This window comes from Aythya ferina, assembly GCF_964211825.1.
Source record: "Aythya ferina genome assembly, chromosome: 5".
Classification (NCBI taxonomy): Eukaryota; Metazoa; Chordata; class Aves; order Anseriformes; family Anatidae; genus Aythya; species Aythya ferina.
This window is the reverse complement of record NC_140301.1, coordinates 51,072,359-51,093,377: the sequence shown is the minus strand read 5'-3', so window position 1 is coordinate 51,093,377 and position 21,019 is coordinate 51,072,359. Positions and strand designations below refer to the sequence as shown.

Here is a 21,019-nt window from a genome sequence, read left to right as displayed (position 1 = left end):
ATAAATTGAGATCAACAATTCAAAAGGCATTCAAGTTAGAGAAATAACCACTGATTTTAATGATCAGAATTCTATAATGTAAACAGCTGAAAATGAACAGATCAGTGTTACCTTCTGGAATAATACTAGCTTAATTACTTGTACTTTGTACCACACTGAGTAAATATACTAGAGCAAATTCATAACTTACCAATATTACTGTCTTTGTAATGTTACATTTTCCCATCCTGCTATACTCCTCCATCAATATTTTTTAAACAAGATTTGTTTTAAGGTAGAGTCTAACGCCACTACTTTATTATTTTTAGGCTACTTCACCATAATGGATATTTCCTGAAGCACTGCAGCCCATGAGAGAGCACCCACATATGAGCAGGGAAAAAGCGTGAGGAAGAAGTCGCAGACAAAGTGCTGTGTACTGACCATAACACACACTCCATGCCCTCCGTATTCCAGGGAGTGGAATAGAAATGTCTAGAGTGAAGAAGCAGAGCTGGGAAGGGCAGGAAGACAAGATGTTTTAATGTTTGTCTTTCTCACTACCAAAATTTACTTTAATTGGTAATAAATTAAAACTATTTTTCCAAGTTGAGTCTGTCTTGCCTGCAAGAGTAACTGATAAGGAATCTCCCCGTTTTGTATCAACCCAAGAGCTTTTTCAACCTCTTTTCTCCCTCTGTCTCACTGATGTGGGGAGTGAATGGCGGGTGTGAGCTTGGCCCTTAGCCAAGGTTAACCTACCACAACAGTATATGTGCCTGTAAGAATGATCTTCTGACTTACTAGAAGAAGTAGGCTTCTTTTTTGCTGGACTTCCTGCATCTTCCACTTCTGCTTCACTGCTCTCATTGGTTGCAACTGCTGCCTTTCTTTTTTTCTGTAAAACAAATGGCAATTGAACTCAAGACAAGGGAAGACCACACAAAGTAGAAAATATCCTCACATGGTATTCTGTAATTTTAACCATTATTCCCACATATAATATATCAGGTCTCCAATTGTAGAGAAAATTTATTCATATATTAATACAAGAATACTAGTACTAGGCAACAGAAAATTTAGAAGTTCAGTTCCCCTATCGACAGATGACATTAGGAATTGAAATTTTAATGTATAAAAACACAACTTTTTATGATCAAAACCTATTTTTATTTACATTGTGTAACTGGTTACAAAGGAATCAATCTGAATAATCTTAAAGAACAAAGAAAAACATTTTAAGCAAAGTTGATGTTAATTGCTTTTTCTTTAGCAATTACACCTCATTAAATTCATGTTTATCTGGATCCTGGCTTCCAAAGGCTTTCTTTGCACAGCTTAGAAGTACCTAACACCCACTGACAGTACGTTATTATTTTTGTCTAATAGCAGCTACGGGTTCTGTTCCAAAGAGAGGCACTTGGGAAAGCTGAACCCTATTCAAGGTACATTATCTTAATAGTTCTATGCGTTTAAAGGTTTTATCTGTGTATTATAATTAAATCTTACTAGTACAAACTATTCTTAAGGCTGGAGATTTTTTTTTCCAAAGCCACATAATTTTTGCAAAGGATGAGTTGACACGTATCCGTATCAGAGACATAGCTGACCATTTTAAACACTAGAAGAGTTTACCTCTTCCTGAATTGTGTAAGACTATAGCTTTACTAATACAGCTTTAAAAGTGGTTACAACTTCACGTGGCTCATGAGAGAAGGGGAGAGTGCATTACATCTTTCCTTTCCAAAGTGTTGCTTCATGATTACCATCTAAACCCTGCTGGGCTGAACAGATTGGTTCGATAATTACATACAATAACTGCAGTGGGCAGGTAACCCTCAGCTGGCACAGGGCAGCTCCCCTGTGAGAACTTCCATATGCAAACTGCACTGATGGAGTGCATTAGGTACATCTTTCCTGCCGGTGCACAGGCCTGATTACCGCCAGCCAAGACTCCAAGGTTAGCATGTCAGCAGATTTGTGATGCATTAGGCAGGAATAAACACAGACACTTTTGTTCATTCTGACCAAAATTAAGGAGGACTATTTCAGCGCAGTACTGCTTTTATACAAGAGATAATGCATTCCTCCCAATTGTACTAGAAAACATTTTAAACGCTCATCAGAAAAACAGATATCCAATACATGCTACACAAAAGCAAAATACATTTATCTTGTTTCCAAGCTTATTTAATAAAAATGGTTTCTTAATCTTGATGCAGGTGAATTACATAGCAATAGAAATCAGACAGCATTCATCTGACAAAAGCAACACCTGCGCATCTGAGGCTGAACGTTAGATGGAACTACAAATCACTAAAAAACATATTTTACAATAGAGTTGTCTCCCAGTATTTCCCAGCAACTCTTAAGCACTAAACAAAAATAAGATGTGGTTCTTACCCTAAATAATTTAGTCAAGAGTTCCAGATACCTCCTTCAACACATGTTATTGTTAGTTTCTTGCTCAGCTAGAACTATTATAAAATACCACACACATGAACCAACATGCATGTATTTTACAGAAATTAAAAAAAAACTCCAGCACAACTGTGAACTGTGTTTCATTTACTTATACATCTGGGGAAACTTGAGTCATGATACAGAAAATAAAATGCTAACTTTTAATATAGAAGGCATCTGTGAGTTTTAGCCAGATATCCATGTACTGGAGAATGTCTGAGATTCCAGACCAACCATGATTATACGCAACCTTTAGTGCACATCGTGGCTCAATTAGCCATACAAGCTGACTGCACAAGAGAACCCTATGTTGTAACAATTTAGACAGAAGGCAAAAGTTCTCTTCTAGTTATGAAATAGCATAACTTCAAGACATGAAATAATGCTTTTTAGACAGTATTATGGAAGATCGCCCCAAAGGAATTGAAGAGTAGGTGTCTTAAGTCCTGCCAGAACTGAAAAATCAGTACTACCAAAATGCGTCAAATACTGTACACTAGAGGTTAACGTCTTCTTAAAGGAGGATGCCAGGCTCCATTTTTCTTTTCCAAATTAAACATCAAGCATGCCAAAAGAAATATAACATGTGGTAGAATATACTGGCTTTCAGAAGCAAGATGCTACTGATCACTGATATATTACCTTTACAGAAAGCATTTTGTTCTGATAAAATTTGGAACTTTGAGAGAACACATCTTTCAAGCAGTTGTCAAGTTAAGCTTCTTGTCACTGCTCAAAATAATATGCTAATTGAAAATACATACATGTTATTCCATTCTTCCTCTGCATATCTAAATGTTCAGCAGTTCTGTTGTCCAGCTCTCTCTCAACTGGCAGATCTTGTCTTCCAGTTCTCCTGGCCTCTCATTAATGCATGATACCCTCTGGAAGATACCCTGACAGAAACGTAGCTAAGAACATCAGGTCCCAAACATACGTTCTGGGAAGGGAGACATCCCGCTGAAGACTCTCTTACTATTCAAGCTTGAAGGGAGGTGCAAGATACAGCCTTGGAAGGATAACCAATGCAATCTATTGGCCTACCATCACAGTTACAAGGGCTAGAAAATCCAGCGTAGAAACAAGAGTCCTTTGACCTGGTATTTTGTCAAAAGCAAGCAGACTATCTTACATGTTAACCTGGCTTCAAGCAAACAATCTTATTCCATCTAGACAACCTAGCAGTAGCTGCCATGAAATAGCTAGTACAAAGTGCACTGCAATATTAATTGTTAAGCTGAATACCCTTTTTCAAAAAGGACAGCAACACCCTTTGTTTTACTTCAGTGCTTGAACGTATTTATGATGACTGAGTAAGTTGACCATGCATGTGCTTCTTGAGGGAGAGAGGGGGGAAAGGGCGCAAGTGTAAAAACATTAATTGATGCTAGCACATAAGAACCTACACACAAGTATTATCACACCCTTTGAGAATGGTCTTGACTGATATTGGCTATGTAAATAAGATTTTTGAAGTTCTATTCCACTGGAAATGTGCACCAGCCATCTCTGCTGGACAAGGACATTAAAGGTCACAGCTGCTGGCTCTGCAGCAGGCCAACTTACTCAGCAAAGAAGCCAGCCAACCATTACAAACAGATTTATTTATTTTTTTCCAAAACACAGGTCTCAAGCCATGTCGATCCACAGGGGGAACAGAAGAATTTACGCTAATAAACTCTCTTTTTGGACAGATCTTTACACTCGATTTGGCAGAAAATACTACTATAAAGACCAGGGCCAGAGAGTTTTAGCCAAAGTACTATTTACTGGGCAAAATGAAGCAAGGAAGGCTGGAGATAGATATATCCTTAGAAGACTTTAAGAGCCTACAACTTTTTTTCCGATGTCAGCAAGCAAGCAGAATTCTTTTAATATTATCCTGTGTTGTAATTCTCAGTTCCCTGGTTCATGCTAGAGGAACCAATAAACTGCCCACCTGTTATTAACAAATGCAAATGCACAAGTAATAAATGCAGGCTGAAGTACAGGAATAATATTTATTGTTCAACTGCTTGCCCATTTTTTATTCTTATTATAAACTGTTTTAGCATACTATTTTCCTAAAACATAAAAAGTTCTTAGGCTGTATTCAAATGTAAGTCCAAATCTAGAGTTAAAGGCTTCTTAAATACAAGGAATAAAATACCCCCAGTCTACCACCATAATTAGGGTTCATAAATAACGTATTAGGTCACTGTGAATACAGTATGTACACTCCAGAATCAAATACATAGCATAAAGACGTATATTTAAAACTAAGCTTTGAACTAGTCTTGGAAAGGAAGCTAATATCATGAAGTTCAACAAAGACAAGTGTAAGGTCCTGCACCTGGGCTGGGGCAGTCTGTATTGATGTTTGGAATTGAGGGATGAATGCACTGAGAGGAGCCCTGCAGAGAACTTGGGGGTACTGGTGGACGAAAAACTGGGCATTAGCCAGCAACATGCACTTGCATCCCAGAAAGCCAACCATATCCTGGGCTGCATCAAAAGCAGCATGGCCACCAGGTCGAGGGAGGCAATTCTCCCCCTCTGCTCTGCTCTTGTGAGACCCCACCTGGAGCACTGCCTCCAGGCCTGGGGCTCCCAGCACAGAAAGGACATGGACCTGTTGGAGCTGGTCCATAGGAGCGCCATGAGGACGATTAGAGGGCTGGAGCACCTCTGCTATGAAGAGAGGCTGAGCGAGCTGGGGATGTTCATCCTGGAGAAGAGAAGGCACCAGGGAGGCCACTGCCTCCCAGTATTTAAAGGGGGCTTACAAGAAAGATGGAGAGAGCCTTTTTATAACGGCATGTAGTGATATGACATGGGGTAATGATTTTAAACTGAAAGAGTACAGATTTAGATTAGATATAAGGCAGAAATTCTTTACCACAGGGGTGTTGAAACAGTGGAACAGCACCAGAGAACCTGCAGATGCCCCATCCTTATCTTGAAATGTTCCAAGGTCAGCTTTGAGCAACCTGGTCTAGTGGAAGGTGTCTCTGCCATGGCAGGGGGCTTGGAACTAGATCATCTTTAAGGTCCCTTCCAACCCAAATCATTCTATCATCCTATGAAAAGGAAAACTGGATTTACTTTACCTTACACGTATTTTGACCCATCTGGAGAGTTCTACCAACTTAAGGAAAAAAAGTCTATTAACGAAATGTTCATCTGTTCAAATGTCATTACAACTACACATACACATTCTATTATCCAAGATATTATCTATTATAAAAGTACACCTATAAACATACATCTTTATTAGCCTTTCATAACAATTAGTGTTAAATTAGGGAAATAATGCGTATGAGTATGACTTAAATAAACACCTTGCTATTTGCTTATTTCCTACTTCATACATTTATGACACCTACTTCCAATACCACTCCTTCATTTATCTCAAAAAAAAAAAAAAAAAAAGAGCATTGAAAGCTGACAAATATTTAGAGTAAAAACCTTTTGCCTGGGATTTGTTTGCAAGTCTCCATTTTCGGACAAGCCAAAGTCAAGTACTCCATCATCTTTTTGCCCAATGGACTTAAGACCTTGCAGAAGTATTTCTCGGAAATGCTGATAAACAGGTTTCTCTTCATAGCTCAACAGCTTCACCTTTTCCATGTATTTGCCAAGTTCATCTAAAGAAATGGTATCTCCAATTAATTTCTAGACGAAAACATTTTAATCACTCACTTTTACCACAAAAGAGTCAGAAATTATGTGTGCATTACTTATGCTATTTTTTTGAAAATGTTATTTATAAACTCATAATTATGACTTTATCACATTTTAAAAAATTATACCAAGCTTCATTACCCAGTGATGACAGCATCACTTTTTTTTTTTATACGTTTACTGCAATGAAGAAAACAGTCATAAACAATGTAATAGGCCAATCTTCACCAATGAATGCTTATTTTTACGATATTTCTTATGTCTGTATTTTAAAATGTTGAATAGGAAACTCAATGTCATCTAGGAATTTCATCAGTTTAAGACTGAAACATGTATAAAAATACATGAAACAAATTTTACTACTGAAAACCAGACAAGTCACACTTGACAGAGGCAACCCTCTACTGACCACCAGAAGTAGCTGGAAATAATTAAACATTTAAGTCTGAAATCCCAAGAAAAGAGATTTCTAGTAGAGTCAGCTTTTAAAATAACATCTACTCAACACGTCACCAATGATGAACAGAAACACTCTAGACTTCAAGTTTGCATTACTTTATATTTTACGTTTCTAAAGCTCAGTTGTAAAAATTAGCTTATACTTGCACACTTGCAAATATGTAATACTGTCAGAAGCAGCACAGTCACTGCAGTTCATATAACTTCAGCCAAAAAGAAGGGTAAACTGCTACTACTCAGCAAGGTTATCAGTGCCATTCTGTCACTGCTGAGAAAAGTAAAGGTTACAAACTTCAGTAGAGGACTTAAAAGCAGCAACAGATTGGAGTACAAATGCCTGACACACACCTCCTAGGAAGAAAATGCTGTTGACAATCTGATGACTCCTCACCTTTTGCAGCAACTTAATTCACTTGTTCTTAATCGAATACAGAGTAGAATAGCCTTCCCCTGTACACGCTCAAAACATCCAATGTAAGGAGGCATTTCAGAGCTTCTACTTGTCAAAGCTTTCTACAATTCAGTGATGGCAACCAAACCGATTGATGATTGATGATTTTATTTTTTTTATTTTTTAAGAAAAAAATACATTAAAACCAATAACGAATGACTACAAAGTGGTATTAATCAAAGCATTATAATATAAAATGGCTCCTCTTACCTGGTTTATTTTTCCCAGAAAAGCATTTGTCCATCAAATCCGAAATATTATCTCTACATCTGAAAAACAAAACTATTGTTTCTTTCAAGTTTCAAATCTTGCCCTATTCTGACACAATTTCTAAGTACCTGATTTAGGTTACTGTCAGAGACAGGAAATACTACTAGACAAACTTTATAAAAGTAGAGTTTAATTACACCCCAAGAACACATGATACACAATGAAGAGAAATTGAGGCGTATAAAAAACAATACCCTGCTGACCAAAAGGAAACGTACTGAAAGTACAAAGCATTTCCGCACCAAGACATTTTCATTTGTTTTTTATTTCAAAAGGAAAACAAGTAGTTTCTCACCTGATTTTTGAGTCTCTGACAAAATTTGGATCTTTCAAATTATCCTCCCATGGTAGATGACCACTAAGCCAATGAATCATACAGTAACCCAAGATCTCCAGATCACCACGTCTCGATGGTGCTAAATATATACACAGAGGTTAAAAAATATATATCCGTAACAGTAGCTAAAAAACACAGTTAAACTACAGTTAAAATCTGTATGTGTGTTAAAACAATAGAAAGCCAATGCTAGCAATGGAATGCTACTGTATCTGTTCTTTATTTATTTAAAGCATGAAAGCAAAGAAGGAAAAAATAGTGTTCCTACAACTGGAAGGATAACTTCATTTTTCAAGTCCTTTAGCAATCTCTTTCTTCTATTCAAGGAAATGACATGCTGCAGTTCTCCCAATTTGGGAAGCTTTTTAAGTACTCAGATTGTGGGAAAAAAATGATCAAGTTACTGAAGTGATAGACTTTCTGTTCAAAACAGTTTTTACTTCACCTTTTCTATAAAAAGGTAATAGTGCTGAAACACAGCTCCTGAAATAATTACTTCACAATGCTGAAATATTTTATGTGGCCTGAAAACCTAACAGAGGATAGAAATACATCATATTCCTAAACCTTGCCAAAAAGAAAAACAAACAACACATACATTGATCACAGATTACACTTTAAAAGGATAAACGAGCAATTCAAGTCACCTTTGTTTATATTCGGTTTTAAGTACATATGCAACAGTTCCTCCTGGAGTAAATAACTTTCAAAAACTGACATTTTTGCAAGACACACTTTTATGCTAATAAAACAAAATTTAAGAATAAAGAAAATAAAACTGGTGTTCACTATAGGTCCACAATTTATATTCACAGATCTGCTTTTTAATGTTCAATATTTTCTTACTTCTTGCCTTTTGATGTTTAGTGACCATAAGCATAATTATTAATATATCATAACAAAAGTTTTGTTCAATCATCATATAAAAATTAATCTATAAACAAGAATATTGTGTATCTTTGCTAAATGTGAAGGAACAATGTTCACACTGATAGAAGAAACTATTACTCCTGAAAATAGGACCTGTTCATCTATCAAGATCTCATAAGTACTGTTCCATTTCCACCTAGTTAATAAGATGTAATACACTAAACATCTTAATAGTCTTTGTAAATTAAGGAAACCTATTTAAGAAAGTTGCATTAAAAACAGAGTATTGAATTTAGTAAATTTAGAAGAAGAAAAATGCCAGCAGAGTCCACAGAGAAAAAAAACAGATTCGGAAACCTGGTTGTTTACGAACTTAATGCAACAAACATCATCTTTAGGATTTATTTTAAAAAGGAGGCACAAATGTCTATTGCTGAGAACAAAGTTTTACATCCTTACCCACACCCTTGTGTGCATCAATACTGGTATATTCAATAGTTCCATCATGACACCTTTTAGGATCTTCTTTATATACTTTGTGAACTCCTTCAGGACAGTACCGGTAAGCAAGGCCATAATCCACCAAGTATACCTAGTAATTGCCACACAGAATTCCAAGGTTAAAGAACTATAAATACAAAAATACACAAATAATAAATGTAACTCCCAATCATTCTCAGTTCTTAAAAAGACTCAAAAACTGATATATTTTTTTTTAATTTAAACGATCCTTGCTTCACTGAGATTAGTACATATGATTTGAAAACTATGTATTAGGTTTTGTTGTTTTCCAGTCTGATCTTAAAGTCATTTCTTGCCGATGCAGAGGACAAATATAGCAAAACTGTCAGTTATTACCAGCAAGCTGCAAAGCAAGAAAAAAAAAATCCTACCATATCTTAATGTGCAGAGTTAAGAATACACATATTGTCCTGCCTTCTTTAAAGTCAGCTGTCCCATTTGAACACACTGACTACTATATACTATTACCCCTCACTAACACCACAGTTACTTTAAGAAAACTGACATTATTTTACTTATTTCATGAGCCAAAACATTTTGGCAAGAATACATACACAATTCTGAAACTCTAATATACATTTTTTGAATAGCAAAGAGAGTTAAAAACGCAGACAAATGAAAGACTTCCGTAAATCAAGTGGAACAATAAACACTTTAAAGACCATTTTTTCCAAGTAACAGAACACTTATCTGATGGATTTCTTGAACAAAGGAATGAAGTAACAATGCAGACAGGCAAACATAATTTACTGGTGTGCTATATAATTTTAAGCTTCCACCTGCAAATACCTATTTGAGAGTCAATTTTTTTTAATCTTGAGAGCTTCTCTAGAATATTATTTAGGGCAAATAGTCAATTTGATAACTGTCCAGCAAATTGCATAAAAAAATTGTAGAATATTAACTAGATATAAATGTCAAGCAGAAATAATGTTACTATATACATTCTTAAAAATGAGCTTCTGCTAGATTTCACAGGTTCAAAGCACTTCCATGTGTTGTCAAACAAAAGGTTTAAAACATGAGGAATAAAATGCATCAGAAATACCTGATTAGGGTTCTTGTAACCCAGAAGAAGGTTTGAGGCCTTGATGTCTCCATGCACGTATTCATGCTCATGGATGTATTCCAGAATATCAAGCTAACAAAACAGAACAGTTACATAAATGCAGTACCCAGTTCCACCCAGCAGAGGACCTATATTCAGCACAGAATTGGGATTTAACTGAAAGAGTTATATGAGGAAGACAAATTGTAAAGGTATATATATATTTTAAACTTACTATTCTCAGGCCTAGTTGAAGTACAGTTTTATGGGGAAATTGCTTTGCATTCTCTTCAAACACCTTCTGAAGATCTCTGCCAAATCGATCCATTATCATAAACCGATAGCTAAATCCAAGGAAAAAAACTAGCAAAGTTACTGAATTGTACTTAGCAAAGTATTTTAATCTATGTGTTAACTGTACAAATTACTGAAAGAAAACATTTCTCTGAAACTATACACTGCAGGTACACAGAAAACAACTATATAGGAAACTCTTTTTATAAGGTTTTATATTGACAGTTAACTTTTCTACATGAGCTAATTGAAAATTTGTCCATTACCGGAACTGTTCCTTATGCCTGCCTGCTTACGCAATACCATACCCCCACAAAAAAAAAAAAAAAAAAAAAAAAGGTACTGCCATTCATTCTAGGTAAAACCAAGCATCAATTGCTTATAGAAATACTTTGTCATTTATAAAGCTAAGAAATGTAACTTAATATTGTTACCTTAAAGAGTTAGTTTCTCAAAATCTATTACAACTTTTCGTTTAGCCTACTATTAAAAACAAAAATCTCACTTGCCAAAAGCGTTCGGACATTCATCACTATGGCCAAACCTGTTCTATTACTGTAAAAGTTCATAGCACCTATATGAAAGAGTTTCAGATATTAAACTGTGAATACAAGTTTACTTAGAAAAATATATTTTGTTACATTTATTTTTGCCTTTCAAAATCAATACTGTTTTTATGTAAGATTAAATCTAAGGACCTACTGAAACAATATTTCTGGCAGATTAGGCCATACATACCAACTGACCCATGAAGCTGTCCAGACAAAAACCCAGCCCTACTTATAATCTGCCAGAGAAATAGTAAAACTTTGCAGCGTAACCATGAAAGGAAGGTCCGCTAGGAAACCAGGGCTGTTTAATAAACAGGCATACCATTCAACACCAAGTAACAAAAACCCTTTGTGACACAGAAGAATCATAAAACTATTACTAAACTCAAGACACATTTTGACAAGAGACTAGGAATTAGTCTAGCTCACGTATAAAGTCTGTGAGTAAGTCTCCCTATGGAAAATCAAATAGATTTAGAGATAGTAGTAAGTCCCTCATATATGTGACTAAAAATACTCTTAAGTACACACAGTGCCAGAAGAATGAAAAAGGAAACATTTTAAAGGTAGTCATATTAGTTGAGGACATATAAATTAAAAGTTAACTTTACTAGAAGAGAGCTTCTACCACACACACAATATTGCTGTTCCCAGCAATATTCCAGACAAATGAAAAGTACATCCTTAATGAGACACAAATGAGTAACAAATAGGATACAGATAAAATGTGTCTATTCATCTATTCTTTATACATCATCAGTTATGAACATGAACTTTTGCAACAAAACTAACAATACGAAGATAAGTGAAAATACATCTTTAGAAATTAAATTAGGTTAAAAGGGACAGTGACTGGAATTAAATAAATCCCAGTATATGCTAACAAGAGATATATTCACCTGTTTCCACTTCTTTCATGCAAGCCAGAACCCCAGTATCTCGGTACACCTAAATATTTCTGTTTATGGGACTTAGTCCATTTCCGAACTGAGAATACAAATAAAGATAAGTTCATGAATTTGCATTGGTGAAGATTTACATAGAAAAGTGATCTACCCATCACTTACATGTGAGCTGCTTTGTTTATGGAAACTAGTATGCCAATTATACGGGAAAATTAATGATGCATCATTTATAGGGACAGAGATACAACTAAAGTTTCAATTTAGACAATGTCATCAACACAAAGATAATGAACACATTACCAAAATGCCTAGTTTTACTGTATGTCTGAATTACTCTAAGAGTATATGTCTGTATGGTCTTAATTCTTTAAAAATAATTTTGAAAATTATCTAAAAAGATTCTCTTTAAGATCGACATTATACCTGTAGGTTCTATTTTCCTAAATGCTTGTAGTTCATTAAAAACATTTTAATAGACTGCTTACTTTCATCTGGCTTAGCAGCTCGCATGTAGAACTTTAACTCAGTAAAAAGAGGTCCATTCTGGCTGGGTTCCTTTAAGACAATTTAAAATTAGTTAAAAACTGCTGTGTTAGTGCCTAATAATTACTAAAAGCTCCAAAAAAAATAAAAAAAAAACCCTCACCCTGTAAAAGCATATTCTTCCTCAAATACTCTACAGTTGCTGATAAATTAAATACTATGTTCTTTTTATAATATAAGATTGGCCCTAAAAACTTATTTTTATTATAAATTGCTTATCATTAAGAGTATCAAATAACCTATTCCCATAACAAGGGAGAATAAAGAATAGCAAATTAACTGAAATGTATAGAAATATTACCAATAACTGGCAGCAATGGTTTAGCAAAGAACATTAAACAACATTATTATCTCAGATTTTCCAAATTAAAGTTGGATTGCCATAGTTGTAATAGCCATTAATGAACCTAAAATAACACCTGAAATGACAGGATGGAAAAAATCTCACCAAAAGTTAAATTCTTACTGAACATAAGGTATTTTGTTCCTTTCACAGGTTAGTTGATCAAGGTAAAATTTACAGAGGATTTCACAATTTCTCTCTAACTAAAGAACTACAGTAATTTTGATTTAAGTGTCTACCTTGTGTTTAAGCTAACGTAACATATTTTGGTTCCATTTTCTTTGGACAAAGCTCTGGTTAGCTACACATTATAAGCAAACAGCAGAGAAATCGGTTTGAAAACACCAAAGCTTTGAAATACCGCAAGAATTGCAGGTGGGTGAGTACCTTCACTATACATTTCCAGAAGTTTGCACAGAAAAGGTGACTTTAACTCTTACAATTTTAAATGACTGATTTTGAGATAAGTTTCAGCAGCTTATTTTCTACTTCACTCAGAAGGTGGAGAGGCACTGGCACAGGCTGCCCAGAGAAGCTGTGGATGCCCCATCCCTGGAGGTGCTCAAGGCCAGGCTGGATGGGGCTTTGAGCAACCTGGTCTTGTGGGAGGTGTCCCTGCCCATGGTCAGGGACAGTCTTTAAGGTCCCTTCCAACCCAAACCATTCTGTGATTCTATGATTTTAGTCTGGTTACTCAAATACATCCAAACTCATTCATTCTCAATGAAAATTCCCCTTTCTGGGATATCCTACACTTTAAAGCAACAACAAAATAAGGTATGTATTTACTGTCAAGCAAAACCAGAGAAATACAATCACACAGTATTAGCAAAATTTCCAAGATATATAATATTGTTCTTAAATGGTTTTAATTGTAACTTTTAAATGCGGATGCAGCGATCCAGAAACTTGTTAAATGTCACACAGCACCACAGTGAATAGAGGTTTACTGCTGTCTGACACTGACAAAGCAATGCAAAGAGATCAAACACACTGACGAACATGGCCTTTAATGTGCATCTGATTTATTGGTTTACAGGTAGAGTAGGAAAACCAGTCAGAATGAGACCAGACACCAGCTTGGGCACCAGTCCTAGGCCTGGAGACTATTAACAAGCCCATCTCCATCTCCCATTCTCCAGCACCGTTGCACCGATCAACAGTGGAGCCAAGACAACCATTTTCTGGCCCCTCTTTGTGCAACCAAGCTCTAGACCTGAGCAATGAACCTGAAAAAAAAACATTAGACCGCCTGAGTTATGCACAGAAACTTTGGAACATGCATAACTACCTTCATATACTTCATATCTCCACTACGGACAATAAATTAGTGATATATAGCTTATATCCATGGAGAAGGGTTAAACATTTGAAGTCTTTTACTGCAGTCATCTTGGACAAATGTTATCTGACCTATTTGCTTGTTCCTGTGTAGCATACTCCATTAACACTCCAACTTAATTAGAACAAAGTTTACATATGATTTTGATTCAATTTATAAACATTTGTAGAATGTTATTGTTACTAAAATGCAGTGAAAAGCTCCAAGTGTTAAAAATTCTTAAAATATTTATCTTTAAATAAGTTAACAAAAAATTATGCCCCAAAACTGAAAAAAATCTTCCTCTAGTTAGAGCAAATACTGAAGATCTGCTATATTTTCATTCTTCTGGGGATGAAGAAATGATTTAAGCAGAAAACAGAAATTCATGTTAACTATGTTGCTGTTTTCCCATAATATCATTAACTCTACGTAGAGATAAATGAATGCATGTGCTGAGTTAAAAAGGTTCACATAACGATGTCCACTCTATGCTGTACTTGTCATCTCGTAACACTAAATCCAGAAGGAATCCGAACACAAAGTTCTCCAACTTCATGCTCAGAGTCATGCCAAACACACACTTTGCAAAACTGAAATTGAAGCCTAATTAGAAAAGATAGAAGAGAAGAGATTACAGAACATATGTCAAAACCCAACAAGTTTCTTCAGGTAATATTTTAAGAATTGCAATCTTTATCAGTCAGCAATTTAATGAAGTGTTATTAAACTCTGCATCCACTCCTGAACAATGACACCTGAAAGGTCCACATGTTTAAAAAGCATTTCTGTTTTCATAAAAGCTCTGATTCATTTCGTACCGCTCAGACATCAATACTACGAGGATACGTCAAAGACTAAGCCAATTTCCATCCCGCTTTAATAGCTTAATTTGAAGAACATTACTATAGAAGCACATATTTTGTTAAACGCTAATAATTGTTCAAAGCTGTTAACCACTTTGCTTTGGATCAACTAGGAATCACCCAGGCATCTAAAAATAGGCCCTTATCTGTAGTTGTGCTTTACTAGACTGTGGAGGCATAATATGTTATGGGTCATTTGTGAGGGCAGGCAGAGACTGGGCTACTCTTTACTGCCATAAACACAAAATTATAAAAGACAAATTAAAAGTGAGTGGTCATTGGGGGGGATTAGAACTGGGGGTATTTATGAATTGCTGCAACAAAGTGAATCCAGCATAAAATCAGCCCAAAAGTTATGACAACTCTCCTTATAATCAGAGCCCAAAGTAGAAGGAAAAAAAGCAGGTGCACAGCCTTGCACCTTGGGGAAAGCAGGGGACAGCAATTATGCACAGTGCAAAATAATGCAGATCTGACTATTTTTTCATCAGGTCAAACTGCATTCCTCCATGAAAACTACAAGACTCTATACTTCCCGGTCAGTTCCAACTGTCCAAACTCAGAAGAAGGCTGGCATTAGGAGACAAAGCACTGCAGTTAACTGGGGTGTCTGCTCCTTGCCTTTGGAACAGGGCACGGCTGCTGCAGGACGGACACTCCCTGCCCTGGACAGCACAGCTGGGCATGCAGAAGCAGGATGCCACCATGGAACAGCTGCAGGGCCACTTCTGGGCCACGTGGAATTCCTGCCCAACGCCTACAGCAGCACTGTGCGGATGTTGAAAGTATGGCAGCTTGATATTTGCTTCATAAGCACTGCTTTTTTTTTTTTAAGCAACTGGCATTTCAAAAAGAGAGTCATCACCAACAGCATCTTGGGGTGCTTTATCAGTATCAAAAACAGCACTGTAGAATCTCCCTTTGGTCAGCACATGTAAAACCATCAAGAATAAAGGCACATGCTAACTAAAACGTATTTTATTCTAAATTAACCTGATCTTTTAGTTTTGGGGAAAAATGTTCGGAGTATTAACATATTTGCATAAGTGGCTATATATTACAGTAAAGCATTTATTTATTAAACCACATAGTGATATTGAAAAAGATGAAACTTCTGACATGTGCCAAAGACCTAGCTTTTCACATTGAGAAGTACTTGTAGAATTTCCTGATATCTGCTTCTGTCACAGACCACAAACCATACCACCAAGATAATGACGGGTCTGGATCTACTATGTCTATTCCTGTATTCCCATTTTCTTTTACCATGATTTTACCAGGGAACTATATGTAATAGCGGGATCTATGCAAAGTAATCTAGCAAAATTTAAGAAAATATACTTTAATGTTCTTTCCTAAATTAAATATCTAAAACCAAACAAAGATAAGTATTTTTTTTAGCTTAATATTAGAACAGAAGAAAACTTCAACTAATAAAAAAAAACTTGCTTATTTACTTCAGTGAGCAAAAAAGTTGAGCTACCAACAGTGCTTTTTCTTCTACCTAATCCTGAGGTTAAAAAATTATGCATCAATGCCATTTTAATTCACTAGAAATTAGAATATGCATGTGTTTTATGATAAAAGATTTAAAGGACTTTATATCTGCGGGGACCTTGGGAATCAAAGTTCTGCTGTTTCTACTCCCAAGCCATCTGTCAGCTTACCAACATCCAGTGGTGAGCAGCAGTTCACACAGACTCACTCTTGAATCACAGAAATTGTCCAAAGCTACCTATATTTTTCTTTTTTTTTTTTTTTTTGTAATTGGGCTACTTACAATGAACATGAAATGAAACAGAATCTGATCCATTTCAGGAACCTTTTTCAACTGTTCTTATGTTCCACTATCCACCCTCAAACACAAGAATCCCAGATCTCAGAGTTCTGCTGCATCACCATGCTTTTCAGTGTTAGACTTAAACAAAGCACACTTCAACAAAACACTGCAACTACATTATTTTCAGTCAGAAGAGGTTTTAGATTACACATACTATTCTAGAACAAACATTTTCAATTTGTGAAGTAAGATTCAAATGCTGTCTTACCACTTTTACAACATAAGGTGCATCACTGCCAATCGACTTTGAAGAATTATCATCAGCTGTTAAAAAGGAAGAGTTTATTAGTAGTATGAGAGGAAACTGTCACATAACATACACTTATTTGCTACGCAGGATGGACAACCAAATGACAGTGCAATTAATGAAGCAAAAGCATGTATTAGTATCTTAGTGTCTTGTAAAAGAACTTCTATATATGACAAAACTACTCTGTATGGACATGGTCCACATTCTCCCTTCTATTTCAGGAGAACAGGCAGTCTACTAACCAAGGCTCTTCTTTCTCTATTATTCAAAAGCTTTTTCCTCAGTCAAAAGCATTTCCTTCATCTTCTAGGACTGTGATGAACACAGTTGTGGGTATGAACATGAGAACATTCTATTTTTTTTGCTATGTCACATATCCAAAAATGATTTTTTCTTGGTACCAAGCTGTTGATAGTTGTCACAAAAGGGGTCACGAGTATAAAAGACATCAAGTTAGGCAAAGACCAAGCACAGGAGTCAGGTGCGCAGCTTTGTGCAAATCATGAGTAAACAAACATAGGGCAGGTTTGGGCTTGAACAATGCAAGTATTGCTAACACAAGAACTACACAACTTCAGAGAGCTGGAACTCCAGTCTCTGTGAATTTATTAGCTCAATGTGCAAGGCTGAGTAAGTAGAAAGTTGGCAAGAAGCCACCCATTGGTCCTTTTTGTTTCTTAATCCACTTACACTGCATTCTGTTCATTTAGAAACCAAGATAGATTTATTTATTTTTTTAAATCAGTGTCATTTCAGTGCAACCTCATCACAAAGAGGAAGAATGTAAGTACACAGCAAAAGAAAACCTTGTTAACACAATCACCTTAAATTTCATCCCTTCAAAATTGTATGGAAAATGACTAAGAACAGAACAAGTTTTTTGATTCCCTGAGGTATCCTTGAGACCTCTGTTCATCTGTACAAAAAACAGATACTGAATAGGGAACAGTATCCACCAAAAGAAGTTCTCTCTGAATTCAATAAAACAGCATTACAAGACAAGGTTTGTGGCGATGCCTTAAACCATAAGGTCAAAGACTGCAATCTGTTCCAAACGTGGGTTAAGTGATGAAATAACCAACTTCTGTCAGAAGCTCACATTGCAATGAAGAACTCAAAATCAGCACAGTCAAAAATAGCCAACACATCAGCTGATCAGTTGTCTCCATAGGATGCACTTAGACAGTTCCAGTTCAGAATTTGTGAAAGGACGCTCACGTAAAAATCCAGTTCAGCCAGACCAAAAATATAATTTAAACAAAAATTAGACCATCCTTTTACTGCTAAAAAGGAATAATAATCTTGGATAAGAAGAATGAATGAGCCACCACTCTGACTACTACTGGAACGTCTCACACAACCCAGTACTTGCAATGACCATTTGTCCCCTCTTGCTAATTTTTTCCAAGAACATGAACCAAGCTCTGATTCTAGTCCAAAAAAAAAAAAGATTAAAGATACTGTGTCAATTTGTCATTGTTTTGAACAAGGATAAACACCTCACTCTCCATTTTAAAGTATTACCAAAGATAACCAGACTTACCAAGGTACAGGCGTCCAAAGCCTCCTTGCCCTATAGGGACACCCAATTTCCATTCTTTTTTTGATGTATCTGTTAGAACCTCCCCTGGGGCAAACACTTCAGCAAGCTTCCTTTTTGCAGGGGCTCTTTTTCCTGACGTCTTCTTAATATACGGCATTTTCACTGGAGCAGGTAGGGAGGGAGAAAAGGAAAGAAAAAAAAAAAAAACAGAAAAAAATGGGTTACAAGCTGACGAGAAAATATTATTGTCTTTCTACTTCACATGCCAGTGTTTTACCCTTGTTTTTCCTTCTGAGAGATTTCCACGTAAGGATAGATTGTTAATTTGGTACTACAAAGATAGTTTAAAAGAAATAGAGCAAGTAATTTTATTGGCATGAATTCTAAACAAAAAATAACTAATTTCTCCAGGCATCAGAAAAATCAAACAGCAAAAGTCTTCACATGAGAAATCTATGAGGAGACTTTGTAGAACACATGCTGGAAAAATCTCAGAATCTATTGTTCTAAATCAATCACAACTCTGAACTTAGAAAAAGTAAACTAATGAAACACAGCTCATCAGTTTTCCTAGGGTTTAATTTGCTTAGTGAAGAAATGCCAGATAGTCCAAGTCTTCAGTAATAATACAGAAAGTTATTAATGGTTACACACACAAAAAAAAAAAAAAAAAAAACACATCACTGGTAAAAATTTCTCAGAGATTCCTCTTAGCTGTAAAAAAAATACCAGAAAAATACAGAACTAATTGTTAATTATTTTTCTGTATAACTGCAAGCAACAGAAGTGAGCATCTGCTTATTGTTCACAGGACAGCACTTTGTAGATCACCAAAAAAACAGTGCATAACTATGTATCTAGAGATCAGAGATGTAAAAGCACCGCTGCATTTCTACAACAGCCTTCACTGGGAGCAAATATACGTTTGGGGTTTTTTGCAGAGCCATGTTTTGCTTCAGTAAAAGAACTTACTGAAGTGGCCATAAGGCAAGGTGTGCACTAGCTCTACTTGCATTAAAGACCTTCATGAGGTGCTTTTACAAAGACATGATCTTTCCCACCACCTTATAAAGATGAAAGGTATACAAACACACACATTTATTTTATAAAAGATAAAGTTCTGACTGTTAGGATTACTATTTTATTTTGCTTACGTAAGCAGGAAGGAGTATTAACACAATTCAGAAAGCTTCTGGACAGCAAAATCTTTTCCTCATTAGTCCAGCTGTTCAGTACAATAACCCTTAGTGCAGTTACTTAACATCAGTTTTTTTTTTTTCAATTCTTACGGTCCTCTGAAGGACCTACACAGCACACACCTCCTCAGTATCACAAAACAGGATGTTTTAATTCTGCATCACTTTCCCATATTTCCAATTACTTCTGTAAAGTAACCTTCCCCCTGTAGTCCAGATGTAACTCTGACATTCTACACTCACAATTTAAGGCTAACTTAAACTCCTTTTTTTTTTTTTTTTTTTTTTTTTTTAAATCTTCAAAGTGATGCCCACTGTACTGTCTTAGAGGAAGATTCTTCCCCTAGACTTTCTGCAGAAGAAAAATGACACTTCCAAGCACCAGATGCAATCTCAGCTAGGACCATACCAATGGGAGTGTGATGGTGTCAAAGCATCAGGAACAGACACAGTTAGGAAGGAATGGCAACATGTTGATACTGCTTAGAAGAGCAGGCCAACAAGATCAGAGCAGGCTTTTAAGCAGCTTCTCAGGACACCCAGCTCAGGAAAAGGAAAGACAATAACACAGGGGGCAGACTGAAGCCTTTAGAAAGTGATAATGGGAAAACAAAATAGTTTGGAACTCAAAGACTGACTGACTTAAGGAAAAACAGAGTGCAAAAATCAGCAGTGTTGCCTAACAGACTCAGATGTGGGACATGATTGCAATCACTGTCATTTTCTAATGAGTACAAAACTAAACGAAGTGAGCAAACAGATCTCAAGCTAAGAACAATTTGAGAGACATGAAGAGGACTGGAGAGACTGCAACTTGACCTCTTGAGTTACTGCTCATCATCCCTGCGAGACTTGGAAGTGTCTGAACCACTGTTCAGTAAAGGCACAACTTGCAACCTCTTTTTCAATAAAGCTAGCAAGCCAGTGAAACAAAACGATTGATTCATTTGACATCTTTGACATTCACAGCAAGTCTGTTGATAGTAGGTTTGCTTGAAATGGAATTAAGTTTACTGAAAATAGGTCCTCAATAGTATAAAAGGAGCTGGTGCTTCCCTTTTTTGGCGTTATTATTCAATGTGGTCAGTAATTATATGCCTGAAGGTAGTTAGTTAAAAAAAATTAACAATGTCTTCCCTTCATCCATAAAAGCAAAATTTCAAAATGGACATAAGTTTGAACGTCCCCAGCTGGGAACCCTGCCCTTCCAACTACACTAGATACACATACATGGTTTCCTGGCTGCCTATATTCATATCCATCTGTTAGGATGGCAGCGTGCCTACTTACAAGTTGGTCAAACTA

General features: G+C 36.0%; 1 protein-coding gene across 2 annotated transcripts in view; it reads right to left on the bottom strand.

The window, feature by feature from the left end:
• Nucleotides 1–21,019, bottom strand: part of VRK1 (VRK serine/threonine kinase 1) — a 51,581-nt gene that overhangs the window by 9,141 nt on the left and 21,421 nt on the right. For both annotated transcript variants that reach the window (XM_084520721.1, XM_084520720.1), the window contains exons 2-12: nucleotides 18,519–18,680; nucleotides 16,934–16,989; nucleotides 12,298–12,367; nucleotides 11,807–11,894; nucleotides 10,298–10,406; nucleotides 10,063–10,155; nucleotides 8,952–9,084; nucleotides 7,581–7,701; nucleotides 7,226–7,284; nucleotides 5,890–6,068; nucleotides 784–877 (exon numbers count right to left, since the gene is read on the bottom strand). In XM_084520721.1, the coding sequence (XP_084376847.1) occupies nucleotides 784–877; nucleotides 5,890–6,068; nucleotides 7,226–7,284; nucleotides 7,581–7,701; nucleotides 8,952–9,084; nucleotides 10,063–10,155; nucleotides 10,298–10,406; nucleotides 11,807–11,894; nucleotides 12,298–12,367; nucleotides 16,934–16,989; nucleotides 18,519–18,675 (1,159 nt within the window). In that variant the 5' untranslated portion in view covers nucleotides 18,676–18,680. The remainder of the gene's footprint in view (nucleotides 1–783; nucleotides 878–5,889; nucleotides 6,069–7,225; nucleotides 7,285–7,580; nucleotides 7,702–8,951; nucleotides 9,085–10,062; nucleotides 10,156–10,297; nucleotides 10,407–11,806; nucleotides 11,895–12,297; nucleotides 12,368–16,933; nucleotides 16,990–18,518; nucleotides 18,681–21,019) is intronic.